This window comes from Chiloscyllium plagiosum, chromosome 8 (genome assembly GCF_004010195.1).
Source record: "Chiloscyllium plagiosum isolate BGI_BamShark_2017 chromosome 8, ASM401019v2, whole genome shotgun sequence".
Lineage (NCBI taxonomy): Eukaryota > Metazoa > Chordata > Chondrichthyes > Orectolobiformes > Hemiscylliidae > Chiloscyllium > Chiloscyllium plagiosum.
Window position 1 is genome coordinate 106,059,548 of NC_057717.1, and position 16,860 is coordinate 106,076,407.

The 16,860-nt window shown below is 44.7% G+C and overlaps 1 protein-coding gene across 1 annotated transcript in view; it reads right to left on the reverse strand.

Annotated features, from left to right (window-relative positions):
- The window catches only part of LOC122552390, a 71,125-nt gene that overhangs the window by 23,665 nt on the left and 30,600 nt on the right, over positions 1-16,860 (reverse strand). The window contains exons 5-15 of the mRNA XM_043695140.1: positions 15,473-15,592; positions 12,189-12,258; positions 11,769-11,849; positions 10,400-10,474; positions 9,175-9,228; positions 7,330-7,440; positions 6,473-6,573; positions 6,284-6,329; positions 5,257-5,358; positions 1,400-1,525; positions 138-302 (exon numbers count right to left, since the gene is read on the reverse strand). Of these exons, the coding sequence (XP_043551075.1) occupies positions 138-302; positions 1,400-1,525; positions 5,257-5,358; positions 6,284-6,329; positions 6,473-6,573; positions 7,330-7,440; positions 9,175-9,228; positions 10,400-10,474; positions 11,769-11,849; positions 12,189-12,258; positions 15,473-15,592 (1,051 nt within the window). The remainder of the gene's footprint in view (positions 1-137; positions 303-1,399; positions 1,526-5,256; positions 5,359-6,283; positions 6,330-6,472; positions 6,574-7,329; positions 7,441-9,174; positions 9,229-10,399; positions 10,475-11,768; positions 11,850-12,188; positions 12,259-15,472; positions 15,593-16,860) is intronic.

The following is a 16,860-nucleotide window of genomic DNA, read 5'->3' on the forward strand; positions in this document are numbered from 1 at the left end:
GGGGTGGGGGAGTTCAGGTGGCGGTTAATATCGCGGCGGCAGTTGGATATGAAGAGGTCGAGGGCAGGTAGGAGGCCAGCACGGGGTGTCCAGGTGGATGGGGTGTGTTGGAGGCGGGAGAAGGGGTCGTCAGAGGGTGGGCGGGAGTCTTGGTTAAAGAAATAGGTGCGGAGGCGAAGGCGGCGGAAGCCAAGTCTCACCTGTTTGAAGAGCTGAAGATGTACTGCATGTTGCAGGAAATCCTTCATCCAGGCAGGTTTGTGATTCAAAAATATCTCCTCACAAAATGTGACTGGTTCATCCTAAGCATAAAGGAAAACAGACTCCATTACCCCATAGCTTCTCTTCTTTCCCATTTTTTTCCTAGGTTCCTTGAACTGTTACCAATCATTGAATTAATCTGCATTAAAGGATGCCATTTGGCCCATTGTCAAAGAGCTATCTGATTAGTCTCACTACCCTGTTCTTTCCCCAAAGCTCAGCAGATGCTTCCTCTTTAAGTATTTATCCAACTTACATAAAAAGTCTGTTTTGAATCTGTTTCCAGTGCCATTCTAGCTCTTCATTATCCTCTACCCTTCCCTTGTCCAATGGACAACAGACAAGTAATGATCAGGGGCAGGAACTCTTTCTGTTATAGAAAGCAGCAACAATTGTCCCTCTCGAGATCAGGTTTCTGGGCTGTGGCAGTTTGGACACCATCATGTCATGCCATGTGACAGCCAAAACATTAAGCTCTCAAGGAAACTACATTAACCCCACGTAAAAATTAATGAGTAAATAATTACATTTCTATAATTTTTGTCATTTTACTCAATCTCTTGGGAAAGTGGACTCACATTTAACATTAATATGTAGGAAAGAATTTATGGTTGAACACTCCGCCCCATCATATCCTTTCTTGTTTCTTTCTATTTTAACATCGGGCCTCTGGCCAATAACCTCTGAATGTTCCTACAGTAACACTAATGCAAGTTTACATTTAAACAGCGCCTGGCTGTTAACTGTCAATCTTGCCATGTAATTAGCACTGTAAATGAAGTGTACATTTTCCTCCAGAATTTATATTCTTGGCAGTTGTCCTAATGAGTTCAAAACGGAAAGCTTTGTCAAAATGTATCTTTCCTCAACAACAATCTTTCCTCTGTACAATCAAATGATAACTGTACATTCAAATTAATTTCATTCTCTCTCTAATTATTTGCTGTCTCACAATAAGATTTATATGCCCCTTCCTGATATCTTCAAAGTCCTCAGAGTAAAGGTAAAAATTGCTGTTTCCAACAATTGGTGAGTTTGGGAAAGATGCCTCCATATTGAACATTGAGTCTTCAAGTCTAAGTTGACAGGGTACAGGTGGAAGAGATGGAGTTGGGTCTGAGTGAGTGTGGACACTCACAGAGTTAAATTTAAGAGCATCCTGATAGCTTCCAAAGATTGCAGCCTGTGCCCTGAGAAAGGCTCTTGCCACCACATCGCCAGTAACTGCGGACTGCTTCTTCAACTTCATTTTCAGAACGGACACCTGAAACAAACAAAACCTCAGAGGTCAGAGGTCATCGAGGGCAGCCATCAACACTTCCCATTTAAACTCTCACCTCCTCCCAATTCTTCTCCAGAGATGAATTACTCTTGGCTGAAATCTTAGCCTTTAACCTGCCCTTTTCAGAATCATGGAATGTGGGCATCTCTGATGAGGCCAGCATTTATTCACCATCCCCAAAGATCCAGAGGACAGTTCAGAATCAGTTATACTGTTGTAGGTCTGGATCACATGTTGGCCAGATTAGGTAAGGAAAGCAGATTTCCTTTCCGAAAGGACAGTAGTGACCCAGATGGATTTTTGTGACATTGACATTTGTTAGATGGTTGTCGTTAGAAGAGGTTTTCAAATTCCATTCTTGATAACATTGATTTCAAATTTCACCATCTGCCATGATTGAATTCAAATATATGACCCAGAACATTAGCCTGGTGTTCAGGTTTACTTGTTCAGTGAGATTACCATTACCCCACCACCTCCCTCCTTGTAGCCACAGTATTTATATGATTGGTTCAATTCAGTTTCTCGTCAATGGCAACCTCAGGCTGCTGATAGTGGGGTATTCAATGACGTAAAATCATTGAACATCAAGGAGTGGGCTGCTTGAGTATCAGAGGAGTCATGATTGGTGCTGAATATTGTACAATCATCAATTAATATTCTCATTCTGTCCCAATGATGGACGGAAGGTCACTGATGGAACAGCTGAAGATGGTTGGGTAGAGCATTACGTTGAGGAACTCTTGAAGTTACAATCTGGGATTGAGATGACTGACTTTCAACAACAATCATCTAGTTTTAGTGTGCAAGGAAGGAAGGGAGCAAATTTCTTTTATGTCTGCAAATGCTATAGCCTTATCTTTTAAAACTGGTGTGCTGGGCTCTCCCATTGTTGAGGATGGGGGCATTTATAGAGTTTTCTTTCTATGTTGGTTGTTTAATTATCCACACAGAGAGAGTGAAGACTGCAGATGCTGGTGAGACAGAGTTGATAAGTGTGGCGCTGGAAAAGCACAACAGGTCAGGCAGCATCTGAGGAGCAGGAGAGTCGATGTTTCGGGCATAAGCCCTTCATCAGGAATGTTTAATTATCCACCACCATTCATAACTAGATGTGACAGGACTGCAGAGCTGATATGTGATATGTTGATTGTATCTATCCCTTGTTACTTCTACAATTTGGCATGCAAGTAATCCTGTTTTATTGTTTCACCAGGTTGACACCCATTTTCAGTTCCAGCCAGTGCTGTTCCGGCATGGTCTCCTATCCTTTTCATTAAACTTGGGTTGATCCAGCCTTGATAGTAATAATAGAGTGGGAGATATACCAGACTGTAAGGTAACAGAAAGTGGCTGAATACACTTCTGCTGCTACTGACGGTCCACAATGCCTCATTGATATTCAGTGTTGAATTGCCAGATCTGTTTGAATCCATTCAACATGTCCTCCCTGGAGTGTTGGAGGCTGAGGGGTGACCTTATAGAGATTTATAAAATCATGAGGAGCATAGCTGGGGTAAATAGACAAGGTCTTTTCCCCTGGGTTGGGGGTATCCAGAATTGGGGGCATAGGTTTAAGGTGAGAGGGGAAAGATTTAAAAGGAACCTAAGGGGCAACGTTTTCATGCAGAGGGTGGTCTGTGTATGGAATGAGCTGCCACAGGAAGTGGTGGAGGCTGGTACAATTACAACATTTAAAAGGCATCTGGATGGGTATATGAAAAGGAAGAGTTTAGAGGGATATGGGTCGAGTGCTTGCAAATGGGACTAGATTAATTTAGAAAATCTGGTCGGCATGGATGAGTAGGACCGAAGGGTCTGTTTCCGTGTTGTATATCTCTATGACTCTATAACTACACAAGATGATAAGAGTATCCTCAAAATGAAGCTGCACTTTGTCTCCACATGGAGTGTACCGATCACTCTTGCTATAATGGATATGTGTATCTGTGCTAGGGAGACTGGTGAGACTGAGGTCACATCTGGTTTTCCCTCTTGTTGGTTCCTTTACAACCTGTTGTAGATTCAGCCTGGTAGCAATTTCCTTTAGAACTCAACCAGTTCAGTCCATAGTAGTGCTGGCAAGTCACTCTTAGTAGTGGACATTGAAGTCCTCCACCTAGAGTACATTCGAGCCACCTCCGGTCCCAATCCAAGTGACGTTCAACATGGAATGGAACTGACTGATCAGCCGGGGGTGGGGAACAAGTAGTGAGAGGCTAGATGACAAGCAAGAGATTGGTTTGAGTTATAGAGAAAGGCTGGATAGACTGAGACTTTTTTCACTGATGTGTAGGAGGTTGAGAGATGGCTTTATCAAAGTCTATAAAATAATGAGGGATATAGATAGAGTTAATGTTAGGGTGTCTTTTCCCTAGGATGTGGCATTTCAAAGCAAGGGGCACATTTTTACGGTGAGAGGAGAAAGACTTAAAAAAGACGTGGGGGCAAATATGCGTCCATGACTTAATGCAATGTGACCTCATGAGGTCTGGTGTCAATGTGGAAGATTCCTAGAGGAACTCCTTCCTTCCCATATACTACTCTGCTGTCACCTGGGCTGGGGCTATCCTGGCAGTGGGACAGACAATATTCAGAGATAGTGATGGTGGTATCTGAGACATTATGTATAAGATCTGATTCTGTACGTAACTATGTCAGATTGTTGCTTGACTGCTCTGTCAGATTGAGCTCTCCCACATTTGGCACTAGACTCCAGCTACATTCCCTCTAATTTTGGTTTCTTCTGCAGGTATGCAGCAGGGATTTCTGAAATGAGAAGCCAACGCTCGGAATGGCATCAGAATGCTGATTGGCATTGCATAGGCCTTCAAAGCAGCGTCTGTGCAGCCTAGACAGAACATAGGTCCCCACACATTAGCAAAGAGGACTTGACAGTGTTGATCAGACAGTGTTTGCCCTTGTTGTATCTGCTGAAAATGTGTTGCTGGAAAAGCGCAGCAGGTCAGGCAGCATCCAAGGAACAGGAGAATCGACGTTTCGGGCATAAGCCCTTCTTCAGGAATGAGGAAAGCCCTCATTCCTGAATAAGGGCTTATGCCCGAAACGTCGATTCTCCTGTTCCTTGGATGCTGCCTGACCTGCTGCGCTTTTCCAGCAACACATTTTCAGCTCTGATTTCCAGCATCTGCAGCCCTCACTTTCTCTCTTGTTGTATCTGCTGCCTGGGTGGTCGAAGCGGTAAGGTTTACTCGTTTTCATTTTTAGAATTCAAAGCAATTTAATGTAACTGCGTGGTTTGCTCGGCCAAATCAAAGACCATTAAGAATTAATCACTTCACTGTGGGTCTGAAGTTACATGCAGATTGAGTGAGATCAGCAAACCGAGTTTCCTATATTAAAAATCACACAACACCAGGTTATAGTCCAACAGGTTTAATTGGAAGCACACTAGCTTTCGGAGCGACGCTCCTTCATCGACACCTCCAAATCATAGTTCCCTATGGATCGTAGTGATCTAAATGAGTTTTTATGACAACTGACAATAGTTTTACGATCACTGTAGTCTTCAATTCTAAGTCTGTTACCTGAATTCAGATTTCACCAGCTGGTGTGAAGGAACTTCTGTGCCCAGGGTTTAGCATAACCTCTGGATTACTAATTCAATAACAAGACTGCCATACTGCTAACTCCCTTCAGTCACTCTCATTTGCAGTGGAATGTCATGGCTTACTTTGTCACTGTGAACTCACCACATCTGGCGGCAACTTATCCAGATCATTGAATGGCGATTCCAGTGTATTTGAGTCAACATTTAATATAACCACATCCTCCAGCGCTCTGCTTCTGACTTTCTGCAAAAGAAAGGGATATCTGAAGGAACAAACTTTCATTTCTCTCATTCGCATTTACTTTGGGAAAGATAGGGATCTGGGATAAAGTTAGGACTGCTGATGCTGGAGATCAGAGTCAAAAAGTGTGGTGCTGGAAAAACACAGCCGATCAGGCAGCATCCGAGAAGCAGGAGAGTCGACATTTTGAGCATAAGCCCTTCATCAGGAATGTCTCAGAGTAAACCCATTCAGCAGTGCTACATTCACTGTCTTCTCCACAGTCAGTTCTGATACTTCAGTCTGTGTGACCATACCCAATAGACCATTCCCTAACCCTCATATCAATGAGACTCGTGACTGGAAAACCAATTGTGATAGATTGGGAAATGTTCAGTGTCTTGTCACCTCAAAACACCTCAAAAATGCTTCATTCTGTTATTTGGATTTTGAAATTCAGTGACTATTATTATGTAACTTGGTGTGGTGGCCATAATATATACTGAATGGTTCTGAAAACAGGTTATGTTTTGGGTGGAGGTTTATTGGATCAGATACTGGGAGAATTTGTTACTCTATTGTGAAGTACCATAAGATCTTTAATATCTGTCTGAACCACTCGATTGCATTCTGAATTTCTGGAATGTGGTTTGAACTCACAATCTTGTCCTTCTGTTATTGTTTCTTCTGAACACTATTCTGCATGTATCTATTCTATCTGGACTTTTATCCTGTTGCAACAGTGGGAGAAAGCAAAGCAAGTGTCAGGATAAGGAATGTGTTTCTACAGGAGATGACAGAGACATTGAAGAGCTACCAAAGGTCAAAGTTTGTTCCTTGGCTGTGGTCAGAATATGGAGCTTGGTGGGAAAAAAGAAACAAACTTTGAGGAATGGCATTTGTCAGCACTACTGAAGAATGAGATAGTGAAACACACTGACCCACTCACCTCCATCAAGCTTGAGTGGATCCCTATGACGTAAGGCATTGGAGCACTGGAAGTATAACAGACAAGAGAAAGGGTTAATATGCTGACCTTTCACCTCCAGCATCTGCACTAAACTTCAACCATTACTGAGATGCCTACTGTTTACCAGCTCTCCCTCTCCAAGTAACAGTAAATGAAAGGATTTCTTACCAGCAGTAATCAAGGAGGTGTGGAGGGAGCACAGGGATGTAGATATGCTGCCAGTACATGGGATACAGCATCGAGGTTGAGCCGTGTACACAAGCAGTTAACTGTGGAACAGAAAACAAATAGCAATTTACAAATAGATAAATCACAGAGAATGACTCAAGCTCCTGACTACAACCTGTGGCCACCCTCTGACAAATTGAGGGGCATGTCTTCCCCAATACTGAAGGAAGAAGACAATGGAGGCTTGAAGATTAAGCAGGGATTAAAGGAGAACAACATGTGAGAGTCTAAAAAGCATGGTGCCAATGATTGAGAAATATTGATGGTGCTCATCACCACAGCAAAGTGCCAGTGAACACCGCCGTGAGTGTTCTGACTGGGAAGAAGGGAAATTGTTGAGGAAGTTTTTACCTTTCCCATTGCCAACCTCTGTCCAGTAGGTTGGTGTGGTCCAGAGTGACCAGATGTTCCTCTATACCACACCCATAGTACAAACATTCTCTGAATGCAGGTAATGTAATTGGGATTGTCCAGGAACACCTATACAGAGGCACCTTCCAACAGCTCTCCACTGACAAGGCTGAGGAGCAAGGAATCCTCCTGATTGTCTTGTCTTAAATTCTAGCCACTTTGTTGATCTGGGGTGAGATTAGACAACTCTGAATGGATCAAAGAAAGCTGAATGTTCTGTCAGGGCATCTCAGTTCAAGAATCCATGAACTCTTTAGATATAGACTGTCCCTGTAGATCCGATCACAGCTGTACTCTGTAGAGATAGATGGTTGAAGCTGAGTGCTGGAAGAGAATTGGGAAGGGATAGAGATTGAAGAATGACAGCAGTCTGAGCTGTCACTCACCGTGCTGAGCTTGCTGCAGGTGATAATGATGCGTCTCTCATGTAGCATACTGGCATAGAGGTGCAGCATGTTGTTCACATCCACAGCAACCACATATTCTGTCAGGTTCCTCTGTAAGCCAAAAATCATTTATACAAAACTGGCCAACAAACAGGAAATGAATTATGCAAAATTGGGCAATATCTTATGAGAAAAACTGAATCAATATCAACACAGTAGTCAATAATCCCTCACTTATTTTTGTAACTGAGTAAAACCTTCTTCAGTTTCGTGTCATTGCACAAAATCATTAATTCAGATCAATTTCCTTTTATGTCTCTGTTCTCTCTCCCTGTACGACATACTGCTACTGCCTGAGACACTCAGAGACTCATGAAAAATGCAAAGGAACTAGACAGGGCAGATTTCTGAACAGAAGCAGGAGCTATGATCAATCTGGAATATCTTTTCCTACATGGGTTGACTGTTAGGGTGAGGTGGGGTGCAGGGCGGATTTGGAATAATAATGTATGGAGAATGCAGAAATCCATGCTCATTGTGATTATGATTCTTGATTCTGATATAAATGTATTGTAGTTCAGTCAACTCTAACTCCTTCACGCAAAACATTCAGTGGAAGGTTTACTATGTACATTTTGCAGTGATATGAGGTATTTATAGAAAGACGGCTATATAATGTCACTCTTAATAGGCCTCTGAACCTCCCAGTAACCTTACCAAAAAACAGCACCTTAAACTCATAAACTAGAATTTCACAGTCCCTATGACTGGGTTTACAGATTGAGTGTAAAATTCTGGTGTGTGAATAGATGTGACATTATCATCTCCTACTCCAATATCAAGACCTCTTTTCAGGTTTCTTTTCCCAAATGGATGCCCCCACCCAGATATCCTCTCCCTGTGCTCTGACCCTGAGAAGCACAGGCCTTCCCAATCCCAATTCTCTGAGCTTCCTATCCTGGCCCTTGCCACCTTCAAATAACCTCCCTGCTGACCAGCTCTTACTTATCCTGCAGGGACTGGGTGCCGTTCCAGCAGAGGGTTCACAACTCTTCAGGGAGGGACTAGGAAGCTGATGCCAACTAGACTGGTGGGACTCCCCAGAGCATTAATTGCCTATGGGGCAGCATGCCTGAGACAGGGTGAATTTCAGTACCTTTTAAGCAATGGGCAGTAAATACTACCATCTGTAAAATCCTGAACAATGTCTAATAAGTGTTCTATGAGTTCTATGCATTGTTCAATGTTCTTTCTGCCTGACATCAGCGATATTCACACATACATGTCTCCAGCGGGGTTCATGGTAATGGGAGCTCTGGCTGGTTGTTATTTGGTGAGATTTGTTGGAAAGCGAATTGGACAGATCTGTGTGCGCGTGTGTCAATGTACAAATCTATTTTGAGTGTATTTTGCATTCTTTCCCAAGACCTAGAAGCTACTTCTTGCTGATCCCTGATTGCCCTGGATATGAATGGCCATTTCAGAGGACAGTTGAGTGTCAATGTGGTCCAGTTAAGGTCCAAACCAGAGGACAGCAATTTTGCTTCTGTCCCTTGAGGACATTAGTGAAGCAGATACATTTTTACAACAGTCACTTCCACAATTACTGATCAAATTTAAATTCCATTAGCAGCCATTATCGGATTCCAACACGTATTCCCAAAGCATTAGCCCTGGATTACCAGATCAGTGATATTACCATTCTCCACTGGCTGTGCCTGATATAAATTGAAGGGGTTCCTGCAGGTAGTTTGCCAAACATCGGCCAAGCAGATTTCCCACTGGGATGATCACTGCCCCAGTCCGGCAGCCCACCACTGCCCCCCAACACTCTGTCATACTTACACTCTCTGGTATAGTAGGTAAGCTGTTGCTGTCGGGGGCAATAAAATAAGAAAGCTGGAAGGGGAAGAGATCAAAAAGTTATGTTTGTATTTGAAGTTATAAAACATACAGTTTGCAGAGTGTCATTGCTCAGTGTTTGTTGCAATGAGATTAATTTTCAGGAATGTAGTTCCCACAAGGCATTAATGAGAGTAATGAGGCAGTTAACAGAGGTGCAAGGCAAAAGGATGCTTAATAATGCTGGAGACTGACATCTTCCCCCTCCTGGTTCCTCCCCTCTCCTTCTCTTCTCTCTCCCCATGTCTCCTGTATCCCTTCTCCCCCTTTTCTCCCATCCCATTTTAATCCATCCCCCACCCACCTTGAAAGGGAGCCTACAGCAGCAGTTTAATCAGGCGATGGAGACAATGGTCAGGCCTAAAGGACCTGATGTTCCAGCAATGATTTACTGTTTCCCAATAAGAAATGTCCCAATGTCTTTCTGAAACCTGGTTACAGCTAATATTGCCAACACTGGGACTCATGCCTCCCTGCAACAGAGGCTGATTCATAGCCTTCAGGCTGTCAACTTCCCTTCTCCAAGGAAGAAATATCAGACTGAACAATAGGTTAACCATGATGATTGATCTGTAAGGGAGATGGAGTGCAACCTGTGGGATACCTGGAGGGGAAAGTATCCAATGGTTGCCTCACACAGTCCGAAACGGACTGCTCTGTCCTGGATGGCCTGTTGCTCCCAAGCTGAGCCAGAGAGAACATGGTCTCTCTTTCACATCTCCCATCTAGATAGCCCCCTTAGGATCTCTGCCTCAGAATCTCCACCCTCAGGGGCTCCCTTTCAGGTTCTCCACCTCAGGATCTCCCCATCAAGAGCTCCCCATCAGGAGCTCCCCTTCAGGATCTCCATCGGGGTCTCTACCATGCAAACTGACTCTATAGTTACCAGGCTTCTATCCTTTGAATTATAAAGACTGAATTGTAGAGTTATATTTGCAAACTAGGAAACCATTGTTAACAAAAGAAAGATTGACAATCTGCACAATTAGAGTACGTTAGCCTGCAGACAGCACATTTTTTACACAATAGGAGCACAAGTTGCTAGTTAAGTTGGCCAGCATGCATGGGGTGCTGCTTGAGGTAAATTAGATTGAAGTTAGGTGCTGTTTGGGTTAATCTGGTCAATTCCAGTATAGTGGCTTTGGTTATCGGGTTTCACCCGACTCACCGATAGCATACCACTACTAGGATCCCTCTTCTGATCTTTCAGAAACCGTCCTGTTGTAACTCCCAGCTTCTGGGCCTTGTGAAACAGTATTATGTATTATTTTTCATTCTAAAATATCACATTACAATGTACACACTACCAACTTTATGTTAAACAAAATGCTGCACTTGCTGAGGTGAGCTACAGATCAGTAGGCAGTGCTCTCACTGAGTCAGAACCTGGGAGCCCTTGTCCCACTCCATAGATATCAGCACATAATCCAGGCAGACACTCTGAGTGCAGTGCTGAGGAAAGGCTGTATTGTCAGAGGCACTGTCTTCCAGATCAGACTGCTGGCCTCTTGGGTGTATATAATTCCATGGCATTCTTTCAAAGAAGAGCTGAGGAGTTCTCTTCAGTGCCCTGGTCAATAATTAACCAACCAGCATTTCAAAAGCAGATCATCTCATCATTGTCACATTGCTGTTTGTGGGAGCTGTTGCTCTGAAAATTGGCTGTTGTGTTTCTCGAATTACGACAGCAACTACTCTTTGAAGGTACTTTATATCACAAAACATTCCTGAAGAAGGGCTCATGCCCGAAACGTCGATTCTCCTGCTCCTTGGATGCTGCCTGACCTGCTGCGCTTTTCCAGCAACACATTTTCAGCTCTGATCTCCAGCATCTGCAGCCCTCACTTTCTCCATCACAAAACATTATCAACCTGAAATATTCACTCTGTTGACCCTATTTCAATCTGGATTGTAAATAACTTATGGCTATGTTTATAAATCGGGCAGATGTATTTTCCAAAGAAAGTAAATGGCCAATTTTAGATGCTCCCCACCTAGAATTACTAAAACCACCCATTGTACTGTACCCTAGTTTATCTCAGGGATTTATGGCAGTTTTGCTGGTTTGTTTGACTATAGAAAAAGATTTAAAAAGTACATGAGGAGCAGTTTTTTTACAGAGAGAGTGTTTCATGTGTGGAATGAACTGCAGAGGACGTAGTGGTTGCAGGTACAGTTACAACATTTAAAAGACATTTGGATAAGTCCATGAATAGGGAAGGTTTGGAGGGACAAGAGCTAGGAGTAGGCAGGTGGGACTGGTTTAGTTTGAGAATATGTTCTGCATGGACTAATTGGACCGAAGAGTCTGTTTCCATACTGTATGACTCTATGACTCTATCCAAAGATGGTATACTGACCAAGTCATAATTCCTATTAATCGAAGGTATACAAAATGAACATCGCTTTGCTTTTTTAACAGGCCTATAGTGCACAGTCCAGAAAGTGGGAATGGGGACAGTATGAAACGATTGTAGATGTCCTGAGGTTGTGAAAGATGCTAAATAAATGGAGTCTCTTTCGTCTTTTTAACTTACAAGTTCAAGTTTGAGTGGAGAGTCTGGTTGGGGAGGTGGGTGAATATACAGGATTCTTAAGAGTTCTTTCACTTCATTGTCCTGCAGAAATGAAAACAAAACTTATTATAACACACAAAGAGGTGGCCAGTGCACTGAGGCAAAGGAGCAAACTCTCAAAAACGTCAGCACGTGGTAAGGTTGGAAGCGTTCTAAAGGGAAGGGGTACAGGTTGGGTGAATTTCCATCATATTAGGAGTTTGATTTATTGTTGTCACATGTACCAAGATACGTTGAAAGGTGTTTTGTGTGGTTTACAGGCACATCATACCATACAAAGTGCATCAGGGTAGCAGAACTCAAAATTCAAACAAACTCACATTAACATGTGTGATACAGTAGATTGACTGAGGTTATAATTTTACACATTGTGATATTTACCTGTCCTTTTGCCAGGCAGTCAGCGATATTGTTTAGGAGCTTGTAGAAAACTTCAAACCAGGGCAAGAAACTAGAAAATAAATGGAGCAATGAATAAAAGGTTGCAAGGACCTAGTTACAAAAGAAAAGCAGTCCCAGTTCAGTTAAGAGATTTCATTCAATTTATCCTTATTTTAAAATAATTATTATATTGAAATGGTGGAGGCTGGCACAATTGCAACATTTAAAAAGCATTTGGATGGGTATATGAATAGGAAAGGTTTGGAGGGGTATGGGCTGAGTGCTGGCAGGTGGGACTAGATTGGGTTGAAATATCTGGCTGGCATGGATGGGTTGGACCGAAGGGTCTGTTTCTATGCTGTACATCTCTATGACTCTATGCTGCATACTTTGCCAATGATCACTCCTGGTTTATATTCCCTTTAATATCTTCATTACGTTCCAATGTCTCTAACATTATTGTCTATTTCTATCCATTCATTGACCTTCTCTGGAAATGCTTCCCAGAAAGTGTTCCTGTCTCGCTGGGCATGAACTGAGAGCTACTGTCTGTCCTTCAGCATCTTGAATTCGCACTCACTGTTCAGGTGTGAGCCTAGATACTGAGAGTCAGGAGACACTTACTTTTAAATTAACCTGACCCGCCTCCAACATCTTACGGAGGGTCTCATACTCCTCTCTCCCCAGTGATGGGTCTCTCACACTCCACGTTCCCCCTGGGACAAGAATCTCACACCCCTCTCTCCCGAGGGGTGAGTCTCTCACACTCCTCTCTCTCCAGGGACAAGTCTCCCACATCCCTCTCTACCCCAGGGGTGAGGCTGTCACACTCCTCTCTCCCCCAGGGACAAGTCTCTCACACCCCTCTCTCCCGAGGGGTGAGTCTCTCACACTCCTCTCTCCCCCAGGGACAAGTCTCCCACACCCCTCTCTACCCCAGGGGTGAGTCTCTCACAGTCCTCTCTCCCCCAGGGATGAGACTCGCACATCCCTCTCTACCCCAGGGGTGAGTCTCTGACACTCCTCTCTCCCCCAGGGATGAGTCTCTCACATCCCTCTCTACCCCGGGGATGTGTCTCTCACACTCCTCTCTCCCCAGGGATGAGACTCGCACATCCCTCTCTCCCCAGGGACAAGTCTCTCACACTCCGCTCTCCCCAGGGACAAGTCTCTCACACTCCGCTCTCCCCAGGGACAAGTCTCTCACATCCCTCTCTCCCCCAGGGGTGAATCTCTCACATCCCTCTCTACCCCGGGAATGAGTCTTTTACACTCCTCTCACCTCAGGCGATGAATTTCTCACATCCCTCTCTCCCCAGGGACAAGTCTCTCACACTCCTCTCCCCCCAGGGGTGGGTCTCTCACACCCCTCTCTCCCCAGGGACAGGTCTCTCGCAGTCCTCTCTCCCCAGGGGATGAGTCTCTCACACTCTTCCGCCCCAGGGATGTGACTCTCACACTCCTCTCTCCCAGAGACAAGTCTCTCACACCCTCTCTCCCCAGGGGTGAGTCTCTCTCACTCCTCTCTGCCCAGGGACAAGTCTCTAACACTCCTCTCTCCCCAGGGGTGAGTCTCTCACACATCTCTCTCCCCAGAGATGTGTCTCTCACACCCCTCTCTCCCTAGGGGATGAGTCTCTCACACCCCTCTCTCCCCAGGGACATCTCTCACACACTCCTCTCTCCCCCAGGGATGCTCCTCTCTCCCCAGGGATGTGTCTCTCACACCCCTCTCTTCCTCAGGGACAAGTCTCTCACACCCCTCTCTCCCCAGGGTATGAGTCTCTCACACCCCTCTCTCCCCTGGGACAAGTCTCTCACACCCCTCTCTCCCCAGGGTATGAGTCTCTCACACCCCTCTCTCCCCTGGGACAAGTCTCTCACACTCCCCTCTCCCCAGGTATGAGTCTCTCACACTCCCCTCTCCCCAGGGACTAGTCTCTCACACTCCTCTCTCCCCAGGTATGAGTCTCTCACACTCCTCTCTCCCCAGGGACGAGTCTCTCACACTCCTCTCTCCCCCAGAGACAAGTCTCTCACAGTCCTCTCTCCCCAGGGATGTGTCTCTCACACCCCTCTCTCCCTCAGGGACAAGTTCTTACCCCCCCCTCTCCCCCAGGGACAAGTCTCTCACACCCCTCTCTCCCCAGGGACAAGTCTCTCACACCCCTCTCTCCCTCAGGGACAAGTCTCTCACAGTCCTCTCTCCCCAGGGATGTGTCTCCCACACTCCTCTCTCCCCAGGGATGTGTCTCTCACACTCCTCTCTCCCTCAGGGACAAGACTCTCACACTCCTCTCTTCCTCAGGGACAAGTCTCTCACATCCCTCTCTCCCCAGGGATGTGTCTCTCACACCCCTCTCTCCCTCAGGACAAGTCTCTCACACCCCTCTCTCCCCAGGGATGTGTCTCTCACACCCCTCTCTCCCTCAGGGACAAGTCTCTCCCACTCCTCTCTCCCCAGGGATGTGATGGGTACATTCTGACACAATATCAGTGCATGTGAGATGATTTGTGGTTTAAACCAGCTCTCCTGGCACCAATAAATTATTGCTGAGGTCTTTATTTTGGACAGGATGTGAAACTGGGACAAGAACAGAAAGTCCTGGAAAAACTCAGCAGGCCTGGCCACATCTGCTGAGAGCAAAACAGAGTTAATGTTTCAAATCCAGTGATGCTTTGTCAGAATTGTGAAACTGGAATCTCACATCTCGATATCAATGTGGCAGAGATTCCCTATTTGAAGGGACTGAGAGGGGTGTTTCCTCGTCGTGCTCATATTCCTGGAAAAAACAATGACACCGCAGGGAGATAACAATGCAAACATTGCTAGCCTGCCGTATAGAAGGGGTGACACATAGCTAACAGATTGAGACAGATTTAACTTAAAACTGAAACCTGTAAACAGACAGGGTGGAAATTTGTTTTCAAACACTAAGAAACACGATCACAGAGGATTAATTAGCCATACAAAGGATGTGGTCATTGTAAAAGGCATCAACTGGAGATTCATCCAGTTTCACAAAGAAATGTAAAGTACTGTAATAGTTTGTAGTCATTGGATAAAGAAAATGCACATATCAACATGATTGCCAAATAAGTAACTGTGTAAACCCATCGATGCTCAGACAGGCAGTTTGTCCAAGAACTGTCCTGTGCTTCCATTAAGTTACTGTCTTGTTCCATCTTTCAACCATCTCAATCGTTGATGTCACTGTAACACTACAGCAGCACTGAAACAGATTAGCTGGTTGTTTGTCACTGTGCTTTTTTGAGGGTCCTACCTGAGGATGCAGACGCAGGTCTTCGATCCTCCAGTCAGCCGGCAGAAGCCAAACCGTTGGTTTCCATTTAGATCTGTCAGCACGAAGGTGAACTGCTGGACCACTGAGCTCTCCCACACCCTGCCAAACACAAACATGATTGACAGCTCATACAGTCAGTGGTGCTGGAAGAGCACAGCAATTCAGGCAGCATCCGAGGACAGGCAAAATCGACGTTTCGGGCAAAAGCCCTTCATCAGGAATAATTCCTGATGAAGGGCTTTTGCCCGAAACGTCGATTTTGCTGCTCCTCGGATGCTGCCTGAACTGCTGTGCTCTTCCAGCGCCACTGATCCAGAATCTGGTTTCCAGCATCTGCAGTCATTGTTTTTACCTAGCTCATACAGTCAGTTCACATATGACCATCCAGATTCAGATTTGTAACCCAGTAATCAACTCAGCAGAGGACTTCATGCAGTCTATGCAAATATTACTTTATGCTCTCATTGCAAACTACCATTACATACACACTAAAGATCCACTCAATTGTCAACACATTTGGCCAGTTAGCTGGCAGATCAGGACACTCGCCATTGGGAGTTATATGGACACGCCTGATGACTGCTACAGCAAAATTAGTCTGTGTGTGCTTTGGACAAAGATAGGATGCCTGGGCTATAATGCCCCATCGTTAAATATCCTTCCAGTGTTCACAGTCAGTGTCTGTCAAGAGTGTGCTTTGGGTCCTGGTTTGGATATGAATAAAGAGTTTACCCAAAACGAATGACCCCAAAGGGGTGAATCAGCACTGGGTGAATGTGGCTCAAAGGATAATAACGACAATATTCTCCAACCTATGAACATCACTCAATGTCAGGGTCAACTTTATAACAGGACGGAAGCAAGACAAAAAGACAATAAAATTTAATCAGCCCTCACGAAAATAGTACCTTAGTCTTAGTCATAGAAACAGCATTGTTTTTAACCCAGGGATGGGGAAAAAGAATTAACTTTAAGACATACACAATCCAGAGTCAAACTGTAATCTTGGTCCCAGTATGAGTGCCCTTTGCAGTAAACAAGTTATCTCACTAATACACTATCACAAACTGATGTTTAGCAATTACAGATGGAAATGTGTTGCTGGAAAAGCGCAGCAGGTCAGGCAGCATCTAGGGAACAGTAGAATCGACGTTTCGGGCATTAGCCCTTCTTCAGGAATGCCCGAAACGTCGATTCTACAGTTCCCTAGATGCTGCCTGACCTGCTGCGCTTTTCCAGCAACATATTTCCATCTCTGATCTCCAGCATCTGCAGACCTCACTTTCTCCGTTTAGCAATTACAGTATGTTTTTAAAAAATGCAACCCCACTAATTCCCGGTCTTTTGCACACTTGATGTTGAATTAG